This window comes from Myotis davidii, unplaced genomic scaffold (genome assembly GCF_000327345.1).
Source record: "Myotis davidii unplaced genomic scaffold, ASM32734v1 scaffold32, whole genome shotgun sequence".
Taxonomy (NCBI): Eukaryota; Metazoa; Chordata; class Mammalia; order Chiroptera; family Vespertilionidae; genus Myotis; species Myotis davidii.
Window position 1 is genome coordinate 9,243,562 of NW_006286587.1, and position 15,375 is coordinate 9,258,936.

Here is a 15,375-nt window from a genome sequence, read left to right on the forward strand (position 1 = left end):
ATTGGCTTTTCACAGAGAGGAAAGGAGAGGGATAGAGAGTTAGAAACATCCATGAGAGAGAAACATCCATCAGCTGCCTCCTGCACACCCGCCACTGGGGATGTGCCCACAACCAAGGTACATGCCCTTGACCAGAATCGAACCCGGGACTCTTCAGTCCACAGGCCAACGCTCTAGCCACTGAGCCAAACTGGTCAGGGCTATCCCAGCCTTTTAAAAATAGTTTCCAATGTCCTGGGGGGAGGGGGGAAGAATTCTGAATTTATATTAGAAAATAGAAAAATTAAGCAAAAAAGAATATCAAGATAAAGTATTTAAAACATAATAAAAGGATAGAAGACCACACATACTATTTTGACCAAAAATATGTAACTAGAACATATTTGCCTACTGAAAGAAAACAACTGAGATTTGGCTAAAAACCTAAACTCAACTATGTGTTGTAATAAAAAACAAATACAATTAAATTAAAGTTATCCCAAAGGATAAAAGTAGAAAAATAGATCCCAGCCAGGCACCTGGTTCCCATCTCCCTGCTGCAACCACCACGAAAATACCTCAGTGCCCAAGAGGGCGGTCGATTTAGTTGAAGGAGCAGCAAAGAAGAAGTCCAGTGTGCAGTCCAAATCCGCACCTGCAAATGCTCAAGCTAAGCCCAAAATATAGCTGGAAACAGTACATCTCCAGACAGATACTGCAGAATTTCAAATGCTGTTTTTAAGAACCCAAATGATGTCCTGCTATTCATTTTTGTGTACAACTAAAATAATTCTGAAATAAAAAATTAAGGGTGGCTTTGACTCGCTTGTGGATCAATTTAACAATCCACAGGCTGATGGGGTTGGGAAAGTTGTGCATTTTTTTATATTCTGAATAGAAGGCAGAGTGAAATGGCAATTTGGAGTCATAATCAAGCATTTAAAAGGTTGGACATTTTAAATGTACATCTTCTATACTCATGTTGTTTTCTATTAGCATGCGCCCTGGTCTAGGCTGTCTGTTTCAAATTGTGTGCCATGTGTGACAACTTTGGTAAGTATAGCATAATTTTTCGTAATAACTTTGTTAATGTGCTCTGGAAGATTATAACTCTTTGAGGTGTGTGTGTGTGTGTGTGTGAGAGAGAGAGAGAGAGAGAGACAGAGAGAGAGAGAGAGACAGAGAGACTATGTCCTAGGCAGGGGTGGGCAAACTTTTTGACTCGAGGGCCACAATTGGTTCTTAAACTAGACCGGAGGGCTGGAACAAAAGCATGGATGGAGGTTTTGTGTGAACTAATATAAATTCAAAGTAAACATCATTACATAAAAGGGTATGGTTTTGTTTTTTTTTTTTTAGTTTTATTCATTTCAATGGGCCGGATCCGGCCCCGCAGGCCGTAGTTTGCCCACGGCTGTCCTAGATGGAAATGGCTTGGTACTTCCCCAAATGAATATGTAAATTGAACACAATCTCAATAACATGAATGGACAAGGTGGGGAGAGTCTAAACTGAAAGTCTAGAGACATACACAATGTGGCACACTCATTTGTGTATAGTAAGAACAATATTTCAAATCAGTTAGAAAAGGATCCTAATTAGTATTGTGATAACTTGATAATCATATAAGGAAATAAATCAGATTTCTACCTCACACTTTACCTCTAGGTAAATTACACTTAGGTAAATTGCAAATGTATTTGGAATTGAAATGTAAAAACAAACAAATAAACAAAGAACAGCCACCACCAGAAAACACTATATAAATAAAATTGAAATTGAATGAATGAATGAACTCACAAAATAATGAAAAAATGAACAGAATAAAGCTATTCAGACCATGCAAATACAGAATGCACTTGTGTGTGTTCCTTGTAAGTACCCAATATCACTTTAGGCATTACCTTTTCAGCATATGAATTTTGGGGGGTAGGAAAGACAGAAACATTCAGAGCACAAAAGCCTCTTCTCTAGCTTGTTACTTGTATCACCTCCTCAGTTCTACATCCCATGATGACCTCCAATATTTTCCACCAGAGCTCACCTCACTTGGCAGGATGCCCGCGTAAGCAGAGGGATCCATTGTAAATGACCTCCAGGCCCACTCCATACCAGGCCTCCCTGGACCATGAAAAACAGGCACTATTCCCTTTTAGAGGAAGGCCAGCTTGCTTCCAATCAACAGCTATCCACAAGTGTTTGCCCTTCAGATTTCTCAAGCCTAATTCAGGAAGTAGTCCACTCTAGGGAACCAGAGAGAGCACTCCCAGAGAACTTAAAGGGAAAGATTCAACAAAAGCAAACATTTGAAATTCTTCACATAAAAACCACGTCGACTAAGTTAAAAGTCACAGAACAAAATTAGATAAAGTTATTCCCAATGTATATGAGAAATTATTAAAATTCTTCATAGGTAAAGACTTACAAGTCAAAAGAAAAGGTAATTCCAATTTAAGCAGTGGGCCAAGATTATGGCAAAGTTCAATACAGGTAAAACTGCACAATCAGAATAGTATGATGTTTCTCAACCTTTTTTATTATCTCCTCCTCCCATGGTATTTTCATACCACGGATATACTGTTAATCTGTGTATGTCGCACATGGATATTTGTGCTTTTTGCATACATAGAGTAAGATACCACTCCCCCCCCAAAAAAAAACAATTTTCAACTCTTTGGGAACAATAACACCCTTGTTGAGAATGCATGGAATAGCTGTTACTTTGGGGGAGCTGAATGGTAATCAGAAGAAGCACAAAGGAACTTTGCAGTTGCTTTTCATGTTGTTTTTTATCTTGTTGCAGTTATATGTGTATGTTCACTTTATGAAATTTCAAAGAGTCCTATACTTATCATTGATTTTCTCTTGAGACACAGTTACCACTTTTCACCTAATTGGCAAAAGTTAAATAATAATAATATTCTATAGTTTCAAACAAGTGAAGAAAAGTCTATCGTTATAAACTGATTTTGGAGTAAACTGGAGAGCAACATGAAAATGTATCAACAGTAAGGTATTTAACTCAGCAGTTCCATTTTGAGAAATTTTGCCTTAAAATTTTAAATAACTAGCTAGAGAAAACATAAGGTATATGTCTTCCTGGTCGTCCATTTTCTTATTTTTAACATGGAAAATGCATTGTTAAAAGAATAAAAAAAGTTATAAAACAGTATATAAATGATGGGCCCATTTTAAAAAAATACATTTTACGTGAATATCTGCATTGATAAGGATGGTTATATTTTATTTTGTAGTATTTTCTAATTTTTCCACAATGAACTCCTATTTCGGGGGTTAATTATGCTCTTAAAAGTCAAGAGGAGCCTAAATGAGGCACAGTCTTACAAAAAACAGTTCTGGCATTTTCAAAATGTTGCCACTAAATCAGACTGACCACATTTTTCCGTCTATTGGAGGGCCCCTGCCCCAGGCTGTGTGGATTCTTTAGTGTGTACAATGAACTCAGAGTCTTGGGGATGTGCCAAGAAATAAATGATAAAGATTTATTCAAGAGTCTTAAGGTTCGCGAACCAGAAATGCAACTAGCAACACTCGGTGTTCTGAAGGAGAGAGAAAAACTAAGCAATCTTACAATAATAAAAAAGAAAAGAAAAAGTACATTCTTGAGAAGCATCAGTCCCACATTCTTATCCTCTAGATTGCTGTGAGATGATAATCCTGTAGATAACTAGTGGTCCAGTAGGGAATCAGGTGATCTAAATAGGTGACCATTCTTACCTTGGTACTCCAGGGTAATCAGGGTTACCTGGAGGTTTGATGTAGATCCAGGCATTGACCCAGGACTGGAAAGGTCAAAAGTTTAAGTTCCCAGGCTCCTTACAACAGGAATAGAATTGTATGCTCAAGCCTCAACCTACTTGATTGTAGTAATTTAGCATTTTGGCTGTAGTGACTCCATTTGTGGTTCTCAAACTTTTAACATCAGATCCCTTGAAGGGCACAGAAAAACAGTTTGTTATACCACCTACAGCAGTGGTTCTCAACCTTCCTAATGCCGGGACCCTCTAATACAGTTCCTCATGTTGTGGTGACCCCCAATCATAAAATTATTTTCGTTGCTACTTCATAACTGTAATTTTGCTAGTGTTATGAATCCTAATGTAAATATCTGATATGCAGGATGTATTTTCATTGTTACAAATTGAACATAATTAAAGCATAGTGATTAATCACAAAAACAATATGTAATAATATATGTGCTTTCCGATGGTCTTAGGCGACCCCTGTGAAAGGGTCATTCGACCCCCAAAGGGGTCGTGACCCACAGGTTGAGAACCACTGACCTAGAGTTTCTGATTCAGTTGGTCTGGAATAGGACCCACGATTTTGTATTCCAAAGGAGCTGCCAGGTGACGTTGCTGCTTTGGGGAACACACCTTGGGAACCACTGAAAACTATCCAACATGGCTAACTTTCTTAACCAAATCAGTCTAAAAATTTTCAAAATTTATTTTACTTTGTGTGAAGTGCATACCATATATGATTAGGAGATTGAGTCTATCAATAAAAACCGATAAGTAGGTAATGGACACCCCCAGAAAATTAGTGAACACAGTTGGTTTTGATATGTGAACATAGGCCACCTGGCACACATTGCTGGTCCAGATTTCTAAAACCAGGAAAGGTTAAACTCAGGCAAACCATAGAGAAGCTTTGTTTTCTTTCTTTCCCCTGCTCCACTTTTATTCTCCAAGGGTGTGCAGAAGATGTGTAGTAGTAGTATATTATTTGAATACATATACTCTCTAAGCTCTTTGTGCTGTCATAATTTGACCAGCAAGAAGTAAGAAGTTCACTTCTAGGAAAACAAACGCATGGAATGCCACAAGACTAACTCGGTGCCAATGAAAGCTCATCTCTACTTGTAGTTTTCTCTTCCTTGGAGAAGGAAAGCCTTGTGTTTGATTCATCTTATTAGGGAAACCTGAGTAGTATACACACCTTAAAGCTGTTTGAGAACATTCCTTCAAATTATAATTGCAATTTCAAGAAGTAACTTTCAAATAGTTTCACTGTAAAAACATCATAAAGGACATATTGACTTAGGAATCAATGTAACTGAATATAATAGGAAATCATTTTTCTTTCCTGAGTTCCAGCTGTGATTTTCATGTTAGGTATAATGTGCAAATTCGCTGAAATGTCTCCTTTTTTTTCAAAGTTTGAGAACATTTTCCTTAATCATTAAATGGTTTGTCTGCCTCTTTATCTTCCAGACAAGTTCTCTGCTATCATTTAATTCACACTATCAAGGTTGCTGTGTGTTTTTCCTCAAATATTTGTAGCTAGATTCAAGAAATGTGCAGCCTTGCTAACCTGAGCTACCGAATATGGGGCCAGCATGAATTTGCAAAATGTTGACATTAAAGCTATTTCAAATAAATATCATCTTATGTCCTTCAAAGTCTTATGGAATGAGCATTTTCTAAGAACCTGTTACCAAGTAAAGATCTTGTGTTCTTTTAAAAAAACAAATTTGATTAACATGGTTTTATGCAAATCAATGCTATAAATATGCTCTATAACAGTAGGTTCAATTAAATAGAGTATAAACATCCTCAATTAGTTTTACCTTCTAATTCACACGGCAAAATTGTTCTTCATAAATAGCGCCATTCCTCTCAGACCAAATTATTGTAAAACCTGATTACCAAGATGTTATTGCTTTTCTCTCAAGCCTTTTTATTTTCATTTAAGAGTAATTGTAAGAGGAACGGGACTCAGAAGAATTGTTTATGAGTAGGAAAATGAAAGTGTATCTTGATTTCTGAAAGCCTTTTGGAAATTCCCTAATACCTGTTATAGTTCTAACAAGGTAATAGCCCTACTCTTGACAGTGACAGAAATTACAGCCCAGCCAAATTTCAACTAGCAGGGCTGTTTTTGCAAATGTGGAATTTGGCCCTGTAGGTTCAACAAAGCCAAGCAAGCATAACAACTCAACAAGCTATGCCAATAATTTTCACAAGTATACTTACCAGCAAGGTAATACGTGGGATAATTTAGAACTCATATAATTTTAGAATTTGTAGTTTATCTAATTTTAGAAATTGTAGATTATCTTCCCTTCACCCTCACAAATACCATGTACATCAAGTCTAGAGATTTTTAATGACTTGCCGATCAGTGCTCATGCAGTCACTAGGTTGAGAAGTCAAGACTAGACACTAGTTATCCTAAGTCTCACAGAAGAGAGCATTATCCCATACTGTTCATAGCTATCACCAGAGACCAACTACATCAGGGCTCACCAAACTGCCCCGTTTTCATACTGACTGCAAGTTACAAATAATTTTTAGTGTTAAGCAGCTTAAGAATAAAAATAATAATAATATTTTGCAACATGTGAAAGTTTATGGAATTCAAATTTTAGTATCCATAAATAGAGTTTTATTGGAACACAGCCACATGCATTATTTTGTGGATTGTCTATGGCTGCTTTGATTTTATTGAATGTTAATATATTTTTATTGATTTTTTTAGAGAAAGAGGAAGAGAAAGGGAGGGAGAGAGAAACATCTATTCAAAATAATGGGCTGCCTCATGCAGTCCTCCCACCAGGGGATCCAACCCCCAACCAGGGTATGTGCCCTGACCTGGAGTTGAACAGGCAACCTTTAAGTGTATGGGACAACACCCACCCAAAAGAGCCACACCAGCCAGGGCTGGCTGCTTTGACTTTATAACGGCAGAGTTGAGTCATTGCAACAGAAACCACATGGCCCACAAAGCCCAAAATATGTTGTGTCTGGCCCTCTATAAAATGTCTACTGACATAGACAAGTGCTTGCTATCATAGCAACTTGGGAAGAAGAATCCTGTATATTTAATACCATTGTCCAGATTTCCAAATCTATTGCATATCAGCACACATATAGCAACTTGGGAAGAAGAATCCTGTATATTTAATACCATTGTCCAGATTTCCAAATCTATTGCATATCAGCACACATATAGCAACTTGGGGAGAAGAATCCTGTATATTTAATATCATTGTCCAGATTTCCAAATCTATTGCATATCAGCACACACCACACTTTAGTCTCCTTTATTTTATTTAGACTGAAAATCCTGTCCCATCCAAATATACTAAGGATATGGATTAACTTTCATTGACATAGACACCTGGGTATACCCTTGAAAGCCACTGATAACAACTTGAGGAAAACCAAGGACATTATCAATGTCTACCACTAGCTTCACACATTCAGGCGATTAACTGTGGAAATGGGGGCATTTGGGATGGCAAAAATACTACTTGACAGAAATATGATACCCATTTGTTCCATGCCCTCTTGAAAAAGCCATTTTTTTTATCATTTTGGCATTTGTGTTTCCTTTAATACACAGGATATAATCTAGATACAACTTTTCACCTGGTGTTGACTAGCAGAATTAAAAAGACTTGATTTGCAGAGTCAATGAATTTATCCAGGCTTCTGGTTTTTTTCTACTTATTTCACATGTCTTTCCTATTCCATCAGGGCAAAAACCCTTTTATATTTTCTTGAACTCTATTCTAGCTGGACAACCTATGTATTGTGGGTATATTTAATAAGCCAAGAAGGAATAAGATAAGCTCTCCAAGTAAAAAATGAGGACTGAAAGGCTACACAGGAGCTTATAAATTAATTTCCATCCATGCTACCAGGTAGAACATGCCCATTTCATCATGCACCATGTCCAGACTTAATTCTCTGCCGTTTCATGGAAGTAAAATAGAGAATGGAATCACAACTGAGTGTTGACAAGGCCCCTATTATTTATTCGAACTTCCTTTTATAAAGGAGTAAACCAAAGTCCAAAAAATATCAATAACTTTCCCAAGGTCACGTAGCTAATGAATGAAAAGGCCAGGTGGTTCACAAACTCAGGTGTGAAAGAAGTGTTTAAGTTGTTGTTTTAAACAAGTTAAAGTTAACTGTCAGCCTGAATCTAGCTGTTCTATTTTTGGGCCTTATTGCGGCTCCCATTCATCAAGAGAGAACAAATGTTCTAGAATGTTACGCAGCTCCCAGACATCAAAGATGTATCCCTGGTCTTTGTTCCCCTGTTGAGAGGCCCACTGTTTCAGTGAACACAATCCATGTGATCCAGCAGTCCAGGCACGTTTTTCCCATGGTGAGGGCTGAGGAGTGGCTGGTGTGGATAGAAAGTCCAATGTCCAGCAGTCAAGCTACTCTAATGCACCTTGCAGCTGTCCCCGGGCAGCTACCACCAAGAAATGCACATGTATCCACTGACCCCAGTCTTGATCAAATCCCCCTGACCTTCTCTGTTTCTCAGATACCCTAATCTCTCTCCTTCGGTCTACTAAAAAATTATTCTAGTATTATGCTTATTTATGATAGGAAGGATCATAATGATTATATATCCATGCCTCACTTAAGGATTTTGTATCAGATTCTAATGATCTACTACTGTTTTAACCTGCCAAGAGGTGGCAATAGTTTGTTTAAATTGAAGGCCTGGATAGGTGGGCAGATAAAAAGTGTCTCTTCTATTTCAACAGGATAGAAGGACTCTTAACCCAGCAGAAGCTGCCTATGTGCAGTATGAAAGTATGTTCTAGCTGTAGACATCACATGTGGCTTTTCTTCATACCTTTTCTGCATGTCTACAGGAAAACAAACCTACTGAAGAGGTATCATAGCTCTATAACCCCCATTAGACTGGGCACAGTGGAGTAAGGAGGAAAGCAAAATAGTCTAAGAGTTTTTGGGTGATGAGCTGGAAGGTAGAATTCTTTAGGTAGAAGGACTGATGCTGGTTTTAATGCAGGAATCACCAGTTCAAGCCAAGTGGCTCAGAGGCGTGCTCATTACAGCACAACAGGAGCAGCCAGATGAGCCAGCTGGCAGGTTTCCATGATAAATAATACCCTGCTCCTGGGTCAAGTCTAAGGAACAACCTACAAACAGGATACTCTAGACAAAAAGTGACCACAACTTCAGTGTGAAAAATAGTCCTCCCATGCGCCACTCAGGAAGAATCGGTGATTGTGAAACAAGATTGTTAATAACACCCACACTCTTTACTATTGATCAGTGTCAATATGAAGGCCAGAAATCTATATGTTCTAGCTGAAATGTTTTAGTCAGTAAATGTCAATAAAAATCCAGGAGCATTGTATCATCCATAAATACAATATAGGTACTTTCCCCCTGAATCTGATTTTTTATTGATTTGACTGATAGTTGCAAACCCAGCATTTGGCAGATGAAATAATGCTAAGAGAGCTGGCAAGAGGATATACCCAGTTTGTATTTATTCTTTTATTCAGTATCCCATTGGATAAATGGACCTTCAGGATGAGAATAAGTGTCCAAATATGCACAACATAGCAATTGTTTCTGCCAATTATGGCTTTTTAAAAAATATATTTTATTGATTTTTTACAGAGAGGAAGGGAGAGAGATAGAGAGTTAGAAACATCGATGAGAGGGAAATATCCATCAGCTGCCTCCTGCACACCCCCAACTGGGGATGTGCCCACAACCAAGGTACATGCCCTTGACTGGAATCAAACCTGTGACCCTTCAGTCCTCAGGCCGACGCTCTATCCACTGAGCCAAACCAGTTAGGGCAAGTATGACTGTTATTGACCTTCAGGGACTAAAGAGAGAAAGGAAATAAAAGTTATTGTGAATTTGCCTGTACCCTCATTTAGGACAATAGATGTGTTATCAGTGGGGAAAGGTCCTCATCCCTACCTGTTGCTAGTGGGAGTGGCATTCTTCCAATAACCAGAGAAAATGATTTTTTGGAGACTCGCATGAGAGGATGAAATATTGTAGAAAGCTTTATTTCTGTGAACCCTGAGGTCCCCTGGTCCCATTTCCCTTTGTCCCACCATAGAAGTGTAGCTGTAGCTTCAAGAGAGCTAGGATCAAAGCTGGTGTCCAGAAATTTTGTTCCACATCAGAGCAGTGTCCAGTCCAGCATCAGGCTAGCTTAGTGTTCCCAGTTGCAGTTCATCAGTCCATTGCTGTGGGATCCACATGCCACATGGCTATGTGGCTATGGAGAGAACATGGACAGGAGCAAAGCCAAAGGAGCCAGAGAGCAAGAGCCAAGACAGCAAGCTCCTTTGTTTAGTGGATTATGTATTTCCAAATTGTCATGGGCTTGCAGTGGCCCTGTCTATTCTGGCCAATGGTTTCTGCTCCAAGGTTTGACTGACAGGCACCCTCCCTGTGTCACCCCAACTTTACTGTGCATGTATCCATCTCCTCTTTGTTGGACCCCTTCCCTCAGTGATCTGCAGGGAAGGGGCAGGTGATTACCTGCAGAGTGCAAAATTGCAGCTTCCCGGTGAAGCTGCCCAAATAGCTATGCTTATAAGGTCTGGCTTCCTCCTTTGCTCCTTTCCTAATTAGCTCCTTTCCTAGCTAATAATAATGCTATCAGCTGTATTTTCTTTGAATTAAAAAATGGTCATCTTTATGTACAGATGAAATGTTGAATGTAATTTCTAGAAGTACTCAGGTACTCAACTACCTACTATAATTTGTCATAACTCAGACACCTCAATCCAGTAAAGGTGTATGGACTGAATATTTGTGGAAAGCAAACTAGTTAAGTCTCTAGTGACTCCTTTGTTTTCCCAAGGTATTCCTACACTCCTATTTATTGAATATGAAGAACAGGAGGAGGAAATCAGCAGTCAATTAATGCAAATATGTCACACTCTTTATTATTTATTAACAAACTACCCCACCCCAGACCAACCCAGGTTAACTTTAAAAGGCATGACTTCTTGAATAAGAAAATGGCCAACCATTCTGGGAATCTTTCAAATCTGTTTATGAAATTTGAGCTATGAACATTAAACAAAGAAATTCTATGATAATTGGGTTTGAGATTGGGGACTCTTGTTTCAACACATGAAGGTAAGCCTGTAGATACACAACCATTCATAACTCATAACTCAGGTGTGAGGCATCTGGTTATAGAAATTCATGTATTTAAATATTACTTTACTAACCATGTCACCACTGGCTTGCATCTGGAGGCCTTATATAGACACTGCATTTCCTCTCATCTCCATCTTGGCAATTTCTCAAGATGTCCTTAGATACACCCATTTCTCATTAGTTGGTTGTTCGGTTGCTTACAACACATCCTACATTATTCTAAGAAGTTTTAGTGAGGCAACTGTAATAGATAAACCCGTGAGATGTCATATTTAGGAAGGTGGAGGTCACAAAGATTCATGATGAACTCCTACTCACACAGTTCTGGGTGACGGGACCAGGACACTGCTGTCCCCTCACCCTCTAGGTAGGAAAATCTCTTGAGAAAAGTTACAGAGTTAGCAAGGCCTGTTTAGCCACCTCATTGCTGGAGGCCTTTTTCAGATATGGGTATTTTCAACCTGGTCCTCACTGCCCAGCCACCTTATTGCCCTAGCATCACATGGTTCTTGACCTTCTTCCCTGCACCATCACCTCCTCTAGGCTCAGTTCTATCTTCATTCTTCATCAAAAGACAGCATGCAATTCTACCAGTACTATGGGTCGGTACTGTACTAGGCACTGTGGCTGCCAAGAGGAACATTGCAAACACGGTATATGTATCTTAAGGGCTCTTTCTATAATAAAAAAAAAAAAGATGGTCCTGTGGACATCCTCAGTTCAACTTAAAGGCTATAAGCATTATGCGGTGAAGCTTATGCAATCTTAGAAGAGAACATGACCAGTTCACCTGGGGAAGCTGAGAATGGAATCCCAGAAAAGAGGTCATGTTGGGTGGATCTCAAAGAGTGAGTGGGAGCTGCAAGAAAATAGATGTGGAGGAAAGAGCATTCCCCATGTCAGGAAAACCTACAACAGTGCCCCTCTCCGCCTCTCTGGAAACTGCAAGTCCACTCAGCTGTTATGTGAAAATGCTGGAGCCAGAACTCAAGTCTTCCTGTGTCCAGGCCAATGGTCTTTCCACTCCTTATTCCGGGGGCCATTCCTGTTGGGATGCAGTCTGTTAGGTAAAAATCTGACAGATGATTTTGTGACTGCATTTTTATCTTTAAATTTTTGTTTCTCTTTTTATTTAATATAGCTTAGATAATGAAAAGGTTTTAAATTACAATTTAAAGTTTTAACATTTTCCCTCAAATCTTAAGCAAAATTGACTTTGCCTAAATACATGTTTTACTATGGTTCCTGACAATTGAAAAACAGATTAATTCTCATTTGAAAAGAAAGACCACCAGTTATCTGTTAGATGATAGTGTGATTTCTCATAAAAGATAAAGATTGGACATCAAATGTTAGCTTCTGTATTAAATGCAAAGTAAAACTTTGAACCATTCAGTGCTTTCTACAGTTTAATGCATCACCAGTTTAGCACAATAAGCAAGATAATTTACCAATTTAAATTAAAGTCTGATATCACATTATGTTTACTAAAGTATGTTAATCATTAGGTTAAAAGAAGCATGTTTATAATAGTTCTGAATAAGCTAACAATATAGCTCTAACTTAAATTTGAATTAAATCTTGCTTCTACATCCCAAGGATGCAAATTACAGCATCTCTCCACTTGTCCATTTTTCTGTTCTGTTAAGTGTATCATCTAGAGCAGTACTGCCCAATAAAAATATAATGCAAGACACCTATAATTTAAATTTTATAGTAAAAAAATTAAAACATTAAAAAGGTTTTAAAAACCAGGTAAACTCAACTTTATATTTCCCACCCAATATATCCAACATATTATGACTTAAACATGTACTCAATATAAAAAGATTAATAAGCCATTTTACATTATTTTTATTGTTGAACTAAGCCCTAAAAATTGTGTATATTTTACCCTTATAGCACATCTCAATTCAGACCATACATTTCCATCGAGTAAAGTGAAATAAGTAGAATGTAACCCTATCAAAATATGAAATTGTGTTGAGTGCTAAATATTTTATAGTGCTTAGATCTAAAAATTTAAATTAAGCTAAATAAAATTTTACTCTATTGCACTAACCATTTGTAGCTAGAGGCTACCATATGAGACGGTGCAGATCTAGAAGCCAAAGTGGTGACAAAAAGGAAAACATGGGAGCATTGGGTTTGCTCTCAGTAAGGCATGAGGGGATCATGCACAGAAAGGGGTCAGAGAGTACACATATAAAAGATACTAAAGTGGTAAAAATGTGAACTTTGGAGTTAGACTAGATTACCTCTGTTGCTTTTTTTCTGTGACCTCTTTACACTTTAGCTTTCTTATCTGTAAAGTAATAATACCTAGATTACTGGGCTATTTAGATGAAATGAGATAACCTAAATAGTGGGCTTTGAAATCTAGCACATTCCAAAGGTTCAATAAATTATAACTAGATTTATTTGTATTTATGAAAGTCATGGAATCTGTTTACATGTGAGTGAAGGGAACCTCTGAGGGGTTAACATTTAATCAATTATTTGTGAGATGTAGGGTGTGGAGAGAAAGAAATTGTGGAATTTTTTGTAGTTTTTATTGCATCATAAGGTATTTATATAGAAAGTACACCAATCACAAGTATTCAGCTCAATGAATTTTTACAAAGCAAACATACCATATAACTAGCACCCAGATCTAGAAATAAAAGAAACTCAAAGTTCTTCTCATGCTCCCAGTAAAAGAAACCACCACCCTGACTTTCAACATTATAGGTTAGTTTTATCTGTTTGTAAATGTTACATAAACGTACTCATACAACCTGTATTAGTATATAAGTATCTGATTTATTTCACTCAATCACTAATTTGTGAGATTTTTTAAAAATATATTTTATTGATTTTTTACAGAGAGGAAGGGAGAGGGATAGAGAGCTAGAACATCGATGAGAGAGAAACATTGATCAGCTGCCTCCTGCACATCTCCCACTGGGGAGGTGCCTGCAACCCAGGTACATGCCCTTGACCGGAATCGAACCTGGGACCTTTCATTCCGCAGGCCGACGCTTCATCCACCGAGCCAAACTGTTTTCGGCTGTGAGATTTTTTTTAAGCTGTTGTGTGGGACAGTAATTTGTTCTTTCTCACTGCTGTGTTGAATTCCACTCTATAGATACCCCCACAATGCATCTATCCATTCTGTAGTAGATGGACATTTGGGTTGTTTCTGTATGGGGACTATATAGTAAATATACTGCTATGTATCACCAAAACATACAAATTTTGGTGATGGTTATGTACTGGAATTTGAGTTTTAATTCTTGGACCTTTTGAGAAAGAGAAGACTCACTCATCCTATTATTTCATGTGCAGGAACCTTGAATAAGCATAAAGAGTTGGAGGACCTTGTGGCTCAGTTCCTGAATGTAGAAGCAGCCATGGTCTTTGGGATGGGATTTGCAACTAACTCAATGAATATTCCTGCACTAGTTGGAAAGGTGAGAATTTGTTAACATAATTGTCTTCTGCTGTATTTTTCCTAAGAATTATAACTGAGAAGGCCCTTTGTTAGAGGTATAGCTCAGAAGTTCCTTTTCTGAGGAAAAGCCTAATGGATATCCAGCTTTTTAAATAAATGTACCAGCTTAGTCCACCAAACCTCTTCATCATTATATTCTGATTATAGAATTGCAGCCCCAACTGTGAGTCAAGTTTCATCTTTCATGCAAAATAAATTGATTTCTTAGCAAAATCAATTAAATTTGTTGGCTCACAACTCATCATCTATAATGTAGCGAACACTTATTAGCCAACATTTTGCTTGTACCATTCATTGATTTACTCATTCACTCAATAAATACCTGACTGAGACTCTACTATGTCCTGTTGTGAGGCAAGATACAGGACATACAAAGATGAACAAGACTTGTGTCTTGTAACTTTATGTATTTTATATTCTAATGGAGAAAAAAACACACCAAATAAGGTAGGATGACTAACACAGAGAAGGCATGTATATTCATGGGGAAGGACAAAAAGTTGCCCTCAAACTCTTCTTGAGAAAGCTCATTTAAAGTGGGTGACATGAGAATTTTTTACTTATCTGTTAAGATAGATAAGTTATTTCCTTAAGACAAGGAAGAGTAAATAGCATGGGTAACAGTCTAGGCTGGGAAGAACTAGAGTATAGATAGAGTAGTGGATGAAGAAGGGACCAGAGATGATGGCAGATGCCCAAATTGCAAAGTCTTGCAGTGTAAATCATGTGCAAATTTTGAAATTCTTCCTGAGAAAAATGGGGAGTGGGTTGGTTCATTTTAAGTAACATCGAGTGCCATAACCAGATTTATGTTTTTTAAGAAATCTGACTCATGACAACTAAATGTAATGTATAGTCTTTGATTGGATTATGTTTTTAAAAAATAGAAGGAAAAACAATATCTGTATAAGGCATAAGACAGTATTAGGACAGTTGGGGAAACATTATTTTGAGCTGTATATTACA

At 37.7% G+C, this 15,375-nt stretch overlaps 1 protein-coding gene across 1 annotated transcript in view; it reads left to right on the forward strand.

Moving 5' to 3' along the window:
- Positions 1 to 15,375, forward strand: part of SPTLC3 (serine palmitoyltransferase long chain base subunit 3) — a 128,224-nt gene that overhangs the window by 48,781 nt on the left and 64,068 nt on the right. The window contains exon 5 of the mRNA XM_006758100.2: positions 14,244 to 14,368. Within this exon, the coding sequence (XP_006758163.1) occupies positions 14,244 to 14,368 (125 nt within the window). The remainder of the gene's footprint in view (positions 1 to 14,243; positions 14,369 to 15,375) is intronic.